General features: G+C 52.4%; 1 protein-coding gene across 1 annotated transcript in view; it reads left to right on the forward strand.

Annotated features, from left to right (window-relative positions):
• The first annotated feature begins 705 nt into the window (after positions 1-705).
• Positions 706-15,897, forward strand: part of LOC135560155 (fascin-like) — a 26,844-nt gene continuing 11,652 nt past the window's right edge. The window contains exons 1-4 of the mRNA XM_065001435.1: positions 706-1,268; positions 6,924-6,983; positions 7,511-7,561; positions 8,590-8,995. Coding sequence (XP_064857507.1) covers positions 945-1,268; positions 6,924-6,983; positions 7,511-7,561; positions 8,590-8,995 — 841 coding nt within the window. The 5' untranslated portion in view covers positions 706-944. The remainder of the gene's footprint in view (positions 1,269-6,923; positions 6,984-7,510; positions 7,562-8,589; positions 8,996-15,897) is intronic.

Consider the following 15,897-nt stretch of genomic DNA (forward strand, 5'->3'; position numbering starts at 1 on the left):
TACTGTAGAATAGATAGATACTGTAGAATAGATAGATACTGCAGAATAGATAGATAGATACTGTAGAATAGATAGATACTGTAGAATAGATAGATAGATACTGTAGAATAGATAGATAGATACTGTAGAATAGATAGATACTGTAGAATAGATAGATAGATACTGTAGAATAGATAGATACTGTAGAATAGATAGATACTGTAGAGAAGAGGAGAGGAGAGGAGAGGAGAGGAGAGGAGAGGAGAGGAGAGAGAAAAGGCCACTAGCCTAATACTGTTGAGATGCATCCTGAGTTCTATCCAGAGGAGAGGAGAGGAGAGGAGAGGAGAGAGAAAAGGCCACTAGCCTAATACTGTTGAGATGCATCCGGAGTTCGATACAGAGGAGAGGAGAGGAGAGGAGAGAGAAAAGGCCACTAGCCTAATACTGTTGAGATGCATCCGGAGTTCGAGAGGAGAGAGGAGAGGAGAGAGAGAGAAGAAAAGGCCACTAGCCTAATACTGTTGAGATGCATCCGGAGTTCTATACAGAGGAGAGGAGAGGAGAGGAGAGGACTAGCCTAGTTGAGATGCAGAGGAGAGGAGAGGAGAGGAGAGGAGAGAGAAAAGGCCACTAGCCTAATACTGTTGAGATGCATCCGGAGTTCTATCCAGATGGGGGAGTGACCTGAGGTCTGTCGTCACCAATCACTATAAATACTGCAGCTGGGGCGCGGAGCGCATGCTGTGGCCGAGCACAGAGAAACTGCGCGCTCTCATACCGACACACCGTATTCTCCCTTTTTCCTCCTCCTCCTCTCAGACACTTCCCAAACAAAGAGAAACACGCGAGGCGGAGGAACAGAGTGCATCCGTCGGGAACCACCAAATCCTCGTTGATCAGAAAAACACACACCGATACACTCTGACCCGAACCGGTTGGAACCGAGAGGAGATTGATTGATCATGTGTAGTAACGGAGCAAGTAACGGGACAAGCGATATGCTTCAGATCCAGTTTGGTTTGATCAACTGTGGGAATAAATACCTAACCGCTGAAACGTTCGGTTTTAAAATCAACGCGTCGGCCACGAGCTTGAAGAAGAAGCAGATTTGGACTCTGGAGCAGAGCGGGGAAGAGGCTACCGGTAATGTGTTCTGTCTCAAGTCGCATCTGGGTCGGTACATAGCGGTGGATAAAGACGGGAACGTTACCGGGGATAGTGAGAGTTCTGGACCCGAGACCCGGTTCATCATCACGGCTCACGACGATGGAAGATGGTCTCTGCAGGTAGGATGAGGGAGGATGTTTGGGTGTGAATGAAAAGCACGAGAGAGCGAGACTTGCCTTTTTTATTGTCACCCCACGATAGTATCTTCTCACTGGTGGTGTTTAATTAAGAGCTCGGACGCTTTCTCTAAACGTTTTTAGAAAAAAATGTAACCTCTTATTTAACTAGGTAAGTCAGTTAAAATAAAATTCTTATTTACATTGATGGTTTTCATCGGTTAAAAACCCGAACGACCGCTGGGACAATTGTGCGCCGCTGGGACTCTCAATCAACGCCGTTTTTTTTATGTGATACAGCCGAAGAATCGAACCAGGATGTTTGTAGTGACTCCTCAAGCCCTGAAGATGCAGTGCCTTAGACCGCTGCGCCACTGCGGTACTGTTTGAGAAACATAAGGAATGTATCTTTCATATCAGCAAGAAATATTGACGCATTAATAAACGGTAGCCTGCATTTCTAGACGCCTTTTTAAAAATGGGTTTAGGGTTAATGTTCCCACACGGACATTAATTTTTTATTTAACCTTTTATTTAACTAAGCAAGTCAGTTAAGAACAAACTCTTAAAATGATGGCCTAGTAACAGTTTACAATGATGGCCTAGTAACAGTCTAACTGCCTTGTTCAGGGAGCAGAACGACGGCCTACCGGGAACATTAACTGCCTTGTTCAGGGGCAGAACGAAATATTTTTACCTTGTCAGCTCGGGGCAGAACAATCTTTCAACCTTTTGGTTACTTGTCCAACGCTCTAACCACTAGACTACCTGCTTGTTCAACCACTCTAGGGGAACTACCTGCTGGTTCACCACTAACGACTACCTTGTCAGCTCTAACCACTAGACTACCAACGCTCTAACCACTAGACTACCTGCTCTAACCACTAGACTACCTGCTCTAACCACTAGACTACTAACCACTACCTGTCTAACCACTGGACTACCTGCTCTAACCACTAGACTACCTGCTCTAACCACTAGACTACCTGCTCTAACCACTAGGCTACCTGCTGGTTACTGGTCCAACGCTCTAACCACTAGGCTACCTGCTGGTTACTAGTCCAACGTTCTAACTACTAGGCTACCTGCTGGTTACTTGCCCAACACTAACCACTAGACTACCTGCTGGTTACTAGCCCAACGCTCTAACCACTAGGCTACCTGCTGGTTACTAGTCCAACGCTCTAACCACTAGACTACCTGCTGGTTACTAGTCCAACGCTCTAACCACTCAGCTACCTGCTGGTTACTAGTCCAACGCTCTAACCACTAGGCTACCTGCTGGTTACTAGTCCAACACTCTAACCACTAGGCTACCTGCTGGTTACTAGTCCAACACTCTAACCACTAGGCTACCCGCCTGCCTCCCCCTCTAGGCTACCTGCCTGCCTGCCTCCCCCCTCTAGGCTACCTGCCTGCCTGCCTCCCACCTCTGACCTACCCTCCCCCTCTGACCTACCCTCCTCTGTGACCTACCCTCCTCTGACCTACCCTCCTCTGACCTACCCTCCTAACCTACCCGCCTCTAACCTACCCGCCTCCCCCTCTAACCTACCCGCCTCCCCTCTAACCTACCCGCCTCTAACCTACCCTCCCCTGACCTACCCGCCTCCGCCTCTAACCTACCCGCCTCCCACCTAACCCCACCCACGCCTCCCAACCCCCTACCCGCCTCTAACCTACCCGCCTCCCCCCCCCCACCCTACCCGCCTCCCCTCCCACCTACCCGCCTCCCCCTCTAACCTACCCGCCTCCCCCTCTAACCTACCCGCCTCCCCCTCTAACCTACCCGCCTCCCCTCTAACCTACCCGCCTACCCGCCTAACTAACCTACCCTCTAACCTCTAACCTACCCGCTCTAACCTACCCGCCTCCCCCTCTAACCTACCCGCCTCCCCCTCTAACCTACCCGCCTCCCACCTACCCGCCTCCTACCTACCCGCCTCCCACCTACCCGCCCCCCACCTACCCGCCTCCCCTACCCGCCTCCCACCTACCCGCCTCCGACCTACCCGCCTCTAACCTACCCGCCTCCCCCTATCCGCCTGACCTACCCGCCTCCTGACCTACCCGCCTCCCCTACCCGCCTCCCCCCCCTACCTCTCCCACCTACCCGCCTCTACCTACCCGCCTCTACCTACCCGCCTCTGACCTACCCGCCTGACCTACCCGCCTACCCTACCCGCCTCTGACCTACCCGCCTCCCACCTACCCGCCTCCCACCTACCCGCCTCCCACCTACCCGCCTCCCACCTACCCCGCCTCCCACCTACCCGCCTCCCACCTACCCGCGCCCACCTACTCCACCTACCCGCCTCCCACCTACCCGCCTCTCACCTACCCGCCTCCCACCTACCCGCCTCCCACCTACCCGCCTCCCACCTACCCGCCTCCCACCTACCCGCCTCCCACCTACCCGCCTCCCACCTACCCGCCTCCCACCTACCCGCCTCCCACCTACCCGCCTCCCACCTACCCGCCTCCCACCTACCCGCCTCCCCGCCTCTCACCTACCCGCCTCTCACCTACCCGCCTCCACCTACCCGCCTCCCACCTACCCGCCTCCCACCTACCCGCCTCCCACCTACCCGCCTCCCCCTCACCTCTCACCCGCCTCCCACCTACCCGCCTCCCACCTACCCGCCTCCCACCTACCCGCCTCCCACCTACCCGCCTCCCACCTACCCGCCTCCCACCTACCCGCCTCTCACCTACCCGCCTCTCACCTACCCGCCTCCCACCTACCCGCCTCCCACCTACCCGCCTCCCACCTACCCGCCTCCCACCTACCCGCCTCCCACCTACCCGCCTCCCACCTACCCGCCTCCCACCTTGTGACAAACACTTCCACGACGTGTCAGAGCCTTTAATAGTTTTTTTTTTTATAACCTTTTTTAATAAAAAAAAAACTTTAAATTTAAAAACTTTTTACCCCTTTTTCTCCCCAATTTCGTGGTATCCAATTAGCAAATAACAACTCCCGCTCGGGAGAGGCGAAGGTTGAAAGTCATGCGTCCTCCGATACACAACCCAACCTGGTCGCACTGCTTCTTAACACAGCGCGCATCCAACCCGGAATGTGTCGGAGGAAACACAGTGCACCTGGCAACCTTGGTTAGCGCGCACTGCGCCCGGCCCGCCACAGGAGTCGTTGGTGCGCGATGAGACAAGGACATCCCTACCGACCAAGCCCTCCCTAACCCGGATGACGCCAAGCCAATTGTGCGTCGCCCCATGGACCTCCCGGTCGTGGCCGGTTACGACAGAGCCTGGGCGCGAACCCAGAGTCTCTGATGGCACAGCTGGCGCTGCAGTACAACGCCCTTAACCACTGCGCCACCCAGGAGGCCCATGTCAGAGCCTTAACCGAATGGAAAACACTTCCAGGACACAGCTTGTTGACCCGCTACAGTCAAAGACACACAGCTTGTTAACAGTCAGAGACACACAGTTGTTGACCTGCTACAGTCAGAGACACACAGCTTGTTGACCTGCTACAGTCAGAGACACACAGCTTGTTGCCCTGCTACAGTCAGAGACACACAGCTTGTTGCCCTGCTACAGTCAGAGACACACAGCTTGTTGCCCTGCTACAGTCAGAGACACACACAGCTTGTTGCCCTGCTACAGTCAGAGACACACAGCTTGTTGACCTGCTACAGTCAGACACACAGCTTGTTGACCTGCTACAGTCAGAGACACACAGCTTGTTGACCTGCTACAGTCAGAGACACACAGCTTGTTGACCTGCTACAGTCAGAGACACACAGCTTGTTGACCTGCTACAGTCAGAGACACACAGCTTGTTGACCTGCTACAGTCAGAGACACACAGCTTGTTGACCTGCTACAGTCAGAGACACACAGCTTGTTGACCTGCTACAGTCAGAGACACACAGCTTGTTGACCTGCTACAGTCAGAGACACACAGCTTGTTGACCTGCTACAGTCAGAGACACACAGCTTGTTGACCTGCTACAGTCAGAGACACAGCTTGTTGACCTGCTACAGTCAGAGACACACAGCTTGTTGACCTGCTACAGTCAGAGACACACAGCTTGTTGACCTGCTACAGTCAGAGACACACACAGCTTGTTGACCTGCTACAGTCAGACACACAGACACAGTCAGCTTGTTGACCTGCTACAGTCAGAGACACACACAGCTTGTTGCCCTGCTACAGTCAGAGACACACAGCTTGTTGACCTGCTACAGTCAGAGACACACACAGCTTGTTGACCTGCTACAGTCAGAGACACACAGCTTGTTGACCTGCTACAGTCAGAGACACACAGCTTGTTGACCTGCTACAGTCAGAGACACACACAGCTTGTTGACCTGCTACAGTCAGAGACACACACAGCTTGTTGCCCTGCTACAGTCAGAGACACACAGCTTGTTGACCTGCTACAGTCAGAGACACACAGCTTGTTGCCCTGCTACAGTCAGAGACACACAGCTTGTTGCCCTGCTACAGTCAGAGACACACAGCTTGTTGCCCTGCTACAGTCAGAGACACACAGCTTGTTGCCCTGCTACAGTCAGACACACAGCTTGTTGCCCTGCTACAGTCAGACACACAGCTTGTTGACCTGGAGACACACAGCTTGGGTCAGATTGTTTGTCAGTCAGGGCTTGTAGGCTAAGGTGTGTGAGACACAGCTTGTTGCCCTGCTACAGTCAGAGGGCTATTGCCCTGCTGTCAGAGAGCTTGGCCCTTGTCAGAGACACACAGCTGTTGCCCTGCTACAGTCAGATGCTTGTTGCCCTGTGGAGGACACACAGCTTGTTGCCCTGCTACAGTCAGAGACACACAGCTTGTTGCCCTGCTACAGTCAGACACACAGCTTGTGTGGAGGGTATTGTTTGTCAGGAGGGTTGTAGGCTAAGGTGTGTGTTTGTGTGTGGAGGGTATTGTTTGTCAGGAGGGTTGTAGGCTAAGGTGTGTGTGTGTGTGGAGGGTATTGTTTGTCAGGAGGGTTGTAGGCTAAGGTGTGTGGTGTGTGTGTGTGTTTGTCAGGAGGGTTGTAGGCTAAGGTGTGTGTGTGTGGGAGGGTTTGTTTGTCAGGAGGGTTGTAGGCTAAGGTGTGTGTGTGTGATGTGTGTGTGGAGGGTATTGTTTGTCAGGAGGGTTGTAGGCTAAGGTGTGTGGGTGTGTGGAGGGTATTGTTTGTCAGGAGGGTTGTAGGCTAAGGTGTGTGTGTGTGATGTATAGGGTATTGTTTGTCAGGAGGGTTGTAGGCTAAGGTGTGTGTGTGATGTATATTCTACTGTGTTTCTCTGCAGTCAGGAGGGTTGTAGGCTAAGGTGTGTGTGTGTGTGTGGAGGGTATTGTTTGTCAGGAGGGTTGTAGGCTAAGGTGTGTGTGTGTGTGGAGGGTATTGTTTGTCAGGAGGGTTGTAGGCTAAGGTGTGTGTGTGTGGAGGGTATTGTTTGTCAGGAGGGTTGTAGGCTAAGGTGTGTGTGTGTGATGTATATTCTACTGTGTTTCTCTGCAGTCAGAGGGTTGTAGGCTAAGGTGTGTGTGTGTGTGTGTGTGTGGAGGGTATTGTTTGTCAGGAGGGTTGTAGGCTAAGGTGTGTGGAGGGTATTGTTTGTCAGGAGGGTTGTAGGCTAAGGTGTGTGTGTGTGATGTATATTCTACTGTGTTTCTCTGCAGTCAGAGGTCCATGGCAGATATCTGGGAGGCACAGAGGACAGGATCAGCTGCTTTGCCCAGGTAGGTGGGTTGTAAACTCCATGATGAGCTGATGAATATTCAGAAACTGTCTTTCTCTAGATGTTAAATAACATTTGTTTATAATAACACACGTAACGTGTGTGTGTGTGGACTGTAGTGTGTGTGTGTGTGTGGACTGTAGTGTGTGTGTGTGTGTGGACTGTAGTGTGTGTGTGGACTGTAGTGTGTGTGTGGACTGTAGTGTGTGTGTGGACTGTAGTGTGTGTGTGGACTGTAGTGTGTGTGTGGACTGTAGTGTGTGTGTGGACTGTAGTGTGTGTGTGGACTGTAGTGTGTGTGTGGACTGTAGTGTGTGTGTGGACTGTAGTGTGTGTGTGGACTGTAGTGTGTGTGTGGACTGTAGTGTGTGTGTGGACTGTAGTGTGTGTGTGGACTGTAGTGTGTGTGTGTGGACTGTAGTGTGTGTGTGTGGACTGTAGTGTGTGTGTGTGTGTGTGGACTGTAGTGTGTGTGTGTGTGTGTGGACTGTAGTGTGTGTGGACTGTAATGTTTGGTTTCTCTCCCAGACTGCATCAGTGGCTGAAAAATGGAGTGTTCACATTGCCATGCATCCTCAGGTAACACACCTACACCCCCCCCTGACCTCTAACCTCTCCTCTAAATGGAGTGTTCACATTGCCATGCATCCTCAGGTAACACACCTACACCCCCTCTATAACACCTGACCTCTAACCTCTCCTCTAAATGGAGTGTTCACATTGCCATGCATCTTCAGGTAACACACCTATACCCCCCCCAACACCTGACCTCTAACCTCTCCTCTAAATGGAGTGTTCACATTGCCATGCATCCTCAGGTAACACACCTACACCCCCTCTATAACACCTGACCTCTAACCTCTCCTCTAAATGGAGTGTTCACATTGCCATGCATCCTCAGGTAACACACCTATACCCCCCCAACACCTGACCTTTAACCTCTCCTCTAAATGGAGTGTTCACATTGCCATGCATCCTCAGGTAACACACCTATACCCCCTCCCCCCTATAACACCTGACCTCTAACCTCTCCTCTAAATGGAGTGTTCATATTGCCATGCATCCTCAGGTAACACACCTACACCCCCCCCCATAACACCTGACCTCTAACCTCTCCTCTAAATGGAGTGTTCACATTGCCATGCATCCTCAGGTAACACACCTACACCCCCCCACCCCTATAACACCTGACCTCTAACCTCTCCTCTAAATGGAGTGTTCACATTGCCATGCATCCTCAGGTAACACACCTATACCCCCCTCCCCCTATAACACCTGACCTCTAACCTCTCCTCTAAATGGAGTGTTCATATTGCCATGCATCCTCAGGTAACACACCTACACCCCCCTATAACACCTGACCTCTAACCTCTCCTCTAAATGGAGTGTTCACATTGCCATGCATCCTCAGGTAACACACCTATACCCCCCCCAACACCTGACCTCTAACCTCTCCTCTAAATGGAGTGTTCATATTGCCATGCATCCTCAGGTAACACACCTACACCCCCCCAACACCTGACCTCTGACCTCTCCCCTCCAGGTGAACATCTTCAGTGTGACCAGGAAGCGTTATGCCCACCTGACCTCTGACCTCTCCCCTCCAGGTGAACATCTTCAGTGTGACCAGGAAGCGTTATGCCCACCTGTCCTCCAAGGTGGATGAGGTCTCTATCGACCGCGACGTCCCGTGGGGGGTGGACTCCCTGATCACCCTGGTGTTCAGAGACCAACGCTACCACCTGCAGACGTCTGATAACCGCTTCCTGAAGAACGACGGCAGCCTGGAGGCGGCGCCGGACAAGACCACCGGGTACACGCTGGAGTTCCGCTCCGGCAAGGTGGCGTTCAGGGATTGTTCCGGGCGCTACCTGGCGCCGTCGGGCCCGAGCGGGACCATGAAGAGCGGGAAGACGAGCCGCGTGGGGAAGGATGAGATGTTCTCTCTGGAGCAGAGTCACCCTCAGGTGGTTCTCACCGCCAGCAACGAGAGGAACGTCTCCACCAGGCAAGGTAGGACCAATACAACCTTCTAGAACAGGACTAGAACCTAACCAGGCAAGGTAGGACCAACACAACCTTCTAGATCCTAACCAGGCAAGGTAGGACCAACACAACCTTCTAGAACAGTACTAGAACCTAACCAGGCAAGGTAGGACCAACACAACCTTCTAGAACAGGACTAGAACCTAAGCAGGCAAGGTAGGACCAATACAACCTTCTAGAACAGGACTAGAACCTAACCAGGCAAGGTAGGACCAACACAACCTTCTAGAACAGTACTAGAACCTAACCAGGCAAGGTAGGATCAACACAACCTTCTAGAACAGGACTAGAACCTAAGCAGGCAAGGTAGGACCAATACAACCTTCTAGAACAGGACTAGAACCTAACCAGGCAAGGTAGGACCAACACAACCTTCTAGATCCTAACCAGGCAAGGTAGAACCAACACAACCTTCTAGAACAGGACTAGATCCTAAGCAGGCAAGGTAGGACCAATACAACCTTCTAGAACAGGACTAGAACCTAACCAGGCAAGGTAGGACCAACACAACCTTCTAGATCCTAACCAGGCAAGGTAGGACCAACACAACCTTCTAGAACAGGACTAGAACCTAACCAGGCAAGGTAGGACCAACACAACCTTCTAGAACAGGACTAGAACCTAACCAGGCAAGGTAGGACCAATACAACCTTCTAGAACAGTACTAGAACCTAACCAGGCAAGGTAGGGCCAACACAACCTTCTAGAACAGGACTAGAACCTAACCAGGCAAGGTAGGACCAACACAACCTTCTAGATCCTAACCAGGCAAGGTAGGACCAACACAACCTTCTAGAACAGGACTAGAACCTAACCAGGCAAGGTAGGACCAACACAACCTTCTAGAACAGGACTAGAACCTAACCAGGCAAGGTAGGACCAACACAACCTTCTAGAACAGGACTAGAACCTAACCAGGCAAGGTAGGACCAACACAACCTTCTAGAACAGGACTAGAACCTAACCAGGCAAGGTAGGACCAACACAACCTTCTAGAACAGGACTAGAACCTAACCAGGCAAGGTAGGACCAACACAACCTTCTAGAACAGTACTAGAACCTAACCAGGCAAGGTAGGACCAACACAACCTTCTAGATCCTAACCAGGCAAGGTAGAACCAACACAACCTTCTAGAACAGTACTAGAACCTAACCAGGCAAGGTAGGACCAACACAACCTTCTAGAACAGTACTAGAACCTAACCAGGCAAGGTAGGACCAACACAACCTTCTAGATCCTAACCAGGCAAGGTAGAACCAACACAACCTTCTAGAACAGTACTAGAACCTAACCAGGCAAGGTAGGACCAACACAACCTTCTAGAACAGGACTAGAACCTAACCAGGCAAGGTAGGACCAACACAACCTTCTAGAACAGGACTAGAACCTAACCAGGCAAGGTAGGACCAACACAACCTTCTAGATCCTAACCAGGCAAGGTAGGACCAACACAACCTTATAGAACAGGACTAGAACCTAACCAGGCAAGGTAGGATCAACACAACCTTCTAGAACAGGACTAGAACCTAACCAGGCAAGGTAGGGTCAACACAACCTTCTAGAACAGGACTAGATCCTAACCAGGCAAGGTAGGATCAACACAACCTACTAGAACAGGACTAGAACCTAACCAGGCAAGGTAGGGTCAACACAACCTTCTATAACAGGACTAAATGGAGGGAGAGATGGGGAGGAGGAGGGAGAGATGGGGAGGAGGAGGGAGAGATGGGGAGGAGGAGGGAGAGATGGGGAGGAGGAGGGAGAGATGGGGAGGAGGAGGGAGAGATGGGGAGGAGGAGGGAGAGGCTCCATTTTGTGTCTGGCTGAGAAACCGCTCTGTCACCCTGCCTGCCTGTTGTGTGTTATTCCGTAGCTATTCTGCCCCAGTGATCCTTGCAGTAGTTTGCTGATGTTGCCTCCCACACACTCACTCTCAACACACACACTGTCTTTGGGCCGGGCTGGGGGGAGGGTCCAGGCTGGGGGGAGGGTCCAGGCTGGGGGGAGGGGGGGGGGGGCTGCTGCAGATTCCTCTCGTGTGTAGCAGCTGCAGTGCTGGTGTTTATCTGGATTCATGCCGAGGGAGGGACTGCAACACACTGGACGCTGTCTGGTCGTGACTACATCTCTGGTGTGTGTGTGGTGTCCAGTGTCTGGTGTGACTGTGTGTGTGTGGTGTGTGATCCAGAGAGGGAACCAGGACGGTGTCTGGTCGTGACTACATCTCTGGTGTGTGTGTGTGATCCAGAGAGGGAACCAGGACGGTGTGGTGTGTGTGTGTGTGTTCCAGAGAGGGAACCAGGACGGTGTCTGGTCGTGACTACATCTCTGGTGTGTGTGTGATCCAGTGGGGTGTGTGTGTGTCTGGTGTGTGTGTGTGGTGTGTGATCCAGAGATGGGACCTGGTGTCTGGTCGTGACACAACACATGTCTTGCTTGTCTTCTTCATGGATCTCAGTCAGGAAGTTGTTTTGAGGAGCCTCTACCTCACAGTCAGGAAGTTGTTTTAGGAGCCTCTACCTCCCAGTGGGACCTGGAGGAACCTCACATCTCTGTTGTTTTAGGAGCCTCTACCTCACAGTCAGGAAGTTGTTTTAGGAGCCTCTACCTCACAGTCAGGAAGTTGTTTTCCAGGAGCCTCTACCTCACAGTCAGGAAGTTGTTTTAGGAGCCTCTACCTCACAGTCAGGAAGTTGTTTTAGGAGCCTCTACCTCACAGTCAGGAAGTTGTTTTAGGAGCCTCTGTTTTAGGAGCTCACAGTCAGGAAGTTGTTTTAGGAGCCTCTACCTCACAGTCAGGAAGTTGTTTTAGGAGCCTCTACCTCACAGTCAGGAAGTTGTTTTAGGAGCCCAGTGGAAGTTGTCTTAGGAGCCCAGCCCTCACTCACAGTCAGGAAGTTGTTTTAGGAGTCCATGTTGTCCTCTACCTCACACCTCACAGTCAGGAAGTTGTTTTAGGAGCCTCTACCTCACAGTCAGGAAGTTGTTTTAGGAGCCTCTACAGTCAGGAAGTTGTTTTAGGAGCAGTCAGGAAGTTGTTTTAGGAGCCCATGTTGTCTCCCTCAGCCAGGAAGTTGTTTTAGGAGCCTCTACCTCACAGTCAGGAAGTTGTTTTAGGAGCCTCTACCTCACAGTCAGGAAGTTGTTTTAGGAGCCTCTACCTCACAGTCAGGAAGTTGTTTTAGGAGCCTCTACCTCACAGTCAGGAAGTTGTTTTAGGAGCCTCTACCTCACAGTCAGGAAGTTGTTTTAGGAGCCTCTACCTCACAGTCAGGAAGTTGTTTTAGGAGCCTCTACCTCACAGTCAGGAAGTTGTTTTCAGGAGCCTCTACCTCACAGTCAGGAAGTTGTTTTAGGAGCCTCTACCTCACAGTCAGGAAGTTGTTTTAGGAGCCTCTACCTCACAGTCAGGAAGTTGTTTTAGGAGCCTCTACCTCTACCTCACAGTCAGGAAGTTGTTTTAGGAGCCTCTACCTCACAGTCAGGAAGTTGTTTTAGGAGCCCATGTTGTCTACCTCACAGTCAGGAAGTTGTTTTAGGAGCCCATGTTGTCTCCCTCACAGTCGGGAAGTTGTTTTAGGAGCCTCTACCTCACAGTCAGGAAGTTGTTTTAGGAGCCTCTACCTCACAGTCAGGAAGTTGTTTTAGGAGCCTCTACCTCACAGTCAGGAAGTTGTTTTAGGAGCCCATGTTGTCTACCTCACAGTCAGGAAGTTGTTTTAGGAGCCTCTACCTCACAGTCAGGAAGTTGTTTTAGGAGCCCATGTTGTCTCCCTCACAGTCGGGAAGTTGTTTTAGGAGCCTCTACCTCAGTCAGGAAGTTGTTTTAGGAGCCTCTACCTCAGTCAGGAAGTTGTTTTAGGAGCCTCTACCTCAGTCAGGAAGTTGTTTTAGGAGCCTCTACCTCACAGTCAGGAAGTTGTTTTAGGAGCCTCTACCTCACAGTTAGGAAGTTGTTTTAGGAGCCTCTACCTCACAGTCAGGAAGTTGTTTTAGGAGCCTCTACCTCAGTCAGGAAGTTGTTTTAGGAGCCTCTACCTCAGTCAGGAAGTTGTTTTAGGAGCCTCTACCTCAGTCAGGAAGTTGTTTTAGGAGCCTCTACCTCAGTCAGGAAGTTGTTTTAGGAGCCTCTACCTCAGTCAGGAAGTTGTTTTAGGAGCCTCTCACCTCACAGTCAGGAAGTTGTTTTAGGAGCCTCTACCTCACAGTCAGGAAGTTGTTTTAGGAGCCTCTACCTCACAGTCAGGAAGTTGTTTTAGGAGCCTCTACCTCAGTCAGGAAGTTGTTTTAGGAGCCTCTACCTCACAGTCAGGAAGTTGTTTTAGGAGCCTCTACCTCACAGTCAGGAAGTTGTTTTAGGAGCCTCTACCTCAGTCAGGAAGTTGTTTTAGGAGCCTCTACCTCAGTCAGGAAGTTGTTTTAGGAGCCTCTACCTCACAGTCAGGAAGTTGTTTTAGGAGCCTCTACCTCAGTCAGGAAGTTGTTTTAGGAGCCTCTACCTCACAGTCAGGAAGTTGTTTTAGGAGCCTCTACCTCACAGTCAGGAAGTTGTTTTAGGAGCCTCTACCTCAGTCAGGAAGTTGTTTTAGGAGCCTCTACCTCAGTCAGGAAGTTGTTTTAGGAGCCTCTACCTCAGTCAGGAAGTTGTTTTAGGAGCCCATGTTGTCGACCTCACAGTCAGGAAGTTGTTTTAGGAGCCTCTACCTCAGTCAGGAAGTTGTTTTAGGAGCCTCTACCTCACAGTCAGGAAGTTGTTTTAGGAGCCTCTACCTCAGTCAGGAAGTTGTTTTAGGAGCCCATGTTGTCGACCTCACAGTCAGGAAGTTGTATTTTTTGTGTTTTAATCACATCCACTATATATACAGAGCATGTCTGATGCTTTAAGGACACGGTTTGATTAAAATAATGAAGACACACACGTGACTAGAGGGAGTCTAACTACAGTTCATGTTGGGTCAGTGCTGTGCTAAAAATACAAAACACACACATGACTGTTTGACTAGCGCTCCGTCTCGCACCGTCTCGCACCGTCATCAGGGCAGGGTACTGGGTGGAGGTCGGCTATTTAACAGTCTGATGGCCTTGAGATAGAAGCTGTTTTTCAGTCTCTCGGTCCCAGCTTTGATGCACCTGTACTGACCTCGCCTTCTGGATGATAGCAGGGTGAACAGGCAGTGGCTCGGGTGGTTGTTGTCCTTGATGATCTTTATGGCCTTTCTGTAACATCGGGTGGTGTAGGTGTCCTGGAGGGCAGGCAGTGTTGCCTGGTGATGCGTTGTGCAGACCTCACCATCCTCTGGAGAGCCCTGCGGTTGTGGGCGGTACAGTTGCCTTACCAGACGGTGATACAGCCTGACAGGATGCTCTCAATGGTGCATCTGGTAAAGTTTATGATCTTTGGTGCCAAGCCGAATTTCTTCAGCCTCCACCTTCTTCACCACACTGTCTGTGTGGGTGACTCCATTTCAGTTTGTCCGTGATGTGTACGCTGAAGAACTTCAAGCTTTCCACCTTCTCCACTGCTGTCCCTTCGATGTGGACAGGGGCGTGCTCCTTCTGCTGTTTCCTGAAGTCCACGATCATCTCCTTTTTGTTGTTGTTGAGTGTGAGGTTATTTTCCTGATGCCCCTCCGCCAGGGCCCTCACCTCCTCCCTGTAGGCTGTCTCCACCGTTGTCCCTCCGCCAGGGCCCTCACCTCCTCCCTGTAGGCAGTCTCGTCGTTGTCCCTCCGCCAGGGCCCTCACCTCCTCCCTATAGGCCGTCTCCACCGTTGTCCCTCCGCCAGGGCCCTCACCTCCTCCCTGTAGGCCGTCTCGCCGATGTCCCTCCGCCAGGGCCCTCACCTCCTCCCTGTTGGCCGTCTCGCCGATGTCCCTCCGCCAGGGCCCTCACCTCCTCCCTGTAGGCCGTCTCGCCGATGTCCCTCCGCCAGGGCCCTCACCACCTCCCTGTTGGCCGTCTCGCCGATGTCCCTCCGCCAGGGCCCTCACCTCCTCCATGTAGGCCGTCTCGCCGCTGATCAAGCCTACCGCTGTAGTGTCGTCTGTAAACTTGATGATTGAGTTGGAGACGTGTGGCCACGCAGTCATGGGCGAACAGGGAGTACAGGAGGGGGCTGAGAACGCACCCTTGTGGTGCCCCAGTATTGAGGATCAGCGAAGTGGAGAAGTTGTTTCCTACCTTCACCACCTGGGGGGGAGTCAGGAAGACCAGGACCCAGTTGCACAGGGAGGGGTTGAGACCCAGGGCCCCCAGCTTGATGACGAGTTTGGAGGGTACTATGGTGTTGAATGCTGAACTGTAGTCGATGAACATCATTCTGACATAGGTATTCCACCTGTCCAGATGGGGGATAGGACAGGGGGTGATGACGATTGCACCAGCTCTCTCGTCTGGTCTCTCTCTCCTGTGTGAGTCTCCTGATTTACAGCAGGGCAGGGTTCTGGCTAGGGAGCGGGCTGGTGCTGCCTGGGGCTGGTGCTGCCTGGGGCTGGTGCTGCCTGTCTGTCTAGGGAGCGGCTGGTGCTGCCTGGGGCTGGTGCTGCCTGGGGCTGGTGCTGCCTGGGGCTGGTGCTGCCTGTCTGTCTAGGCAGTGGGCTGGTGCTGCCTGTCTGGCTAGGGAGTGGGCTGGTGCTGCCTGTCTGTCTAGGGAGCGGGCTGGTGCTGCCTGGGGCTGGTGCTGCCTGGGGCTGGTGCTGCCTGGGGCTGGTGCTGCCTGTCTGTCTAGGGAGCGGGCTGGTGCTGCCTGGGGCTGGTGCTGCCTGTCTGTCTAGGGAGTGGGCTGGTGCTGCCTGGGGCTGGTGCTGCCTGGGGCTGGTGCTGCCTGTCTGTCTAGGAGGTTTTAGGGCTGGTGCTGCCTGGGGCTGG

This window comes from Oncorhynchus nerka, linkage group LG15 (genome assembly GCF_034236695.1).
Source record: "Oncorhynchus nerka isolate Pitt River linkage group LG15, Oner_Uvic_2.0, whole genome shotgun sequence".
Lineage (NCBI taxonomy): Eukaryota > Metazoa > Chordata > Actinopteri > Salmoniformes > Salmonidae > Oncorhynchus > Oncorhynchus nerka.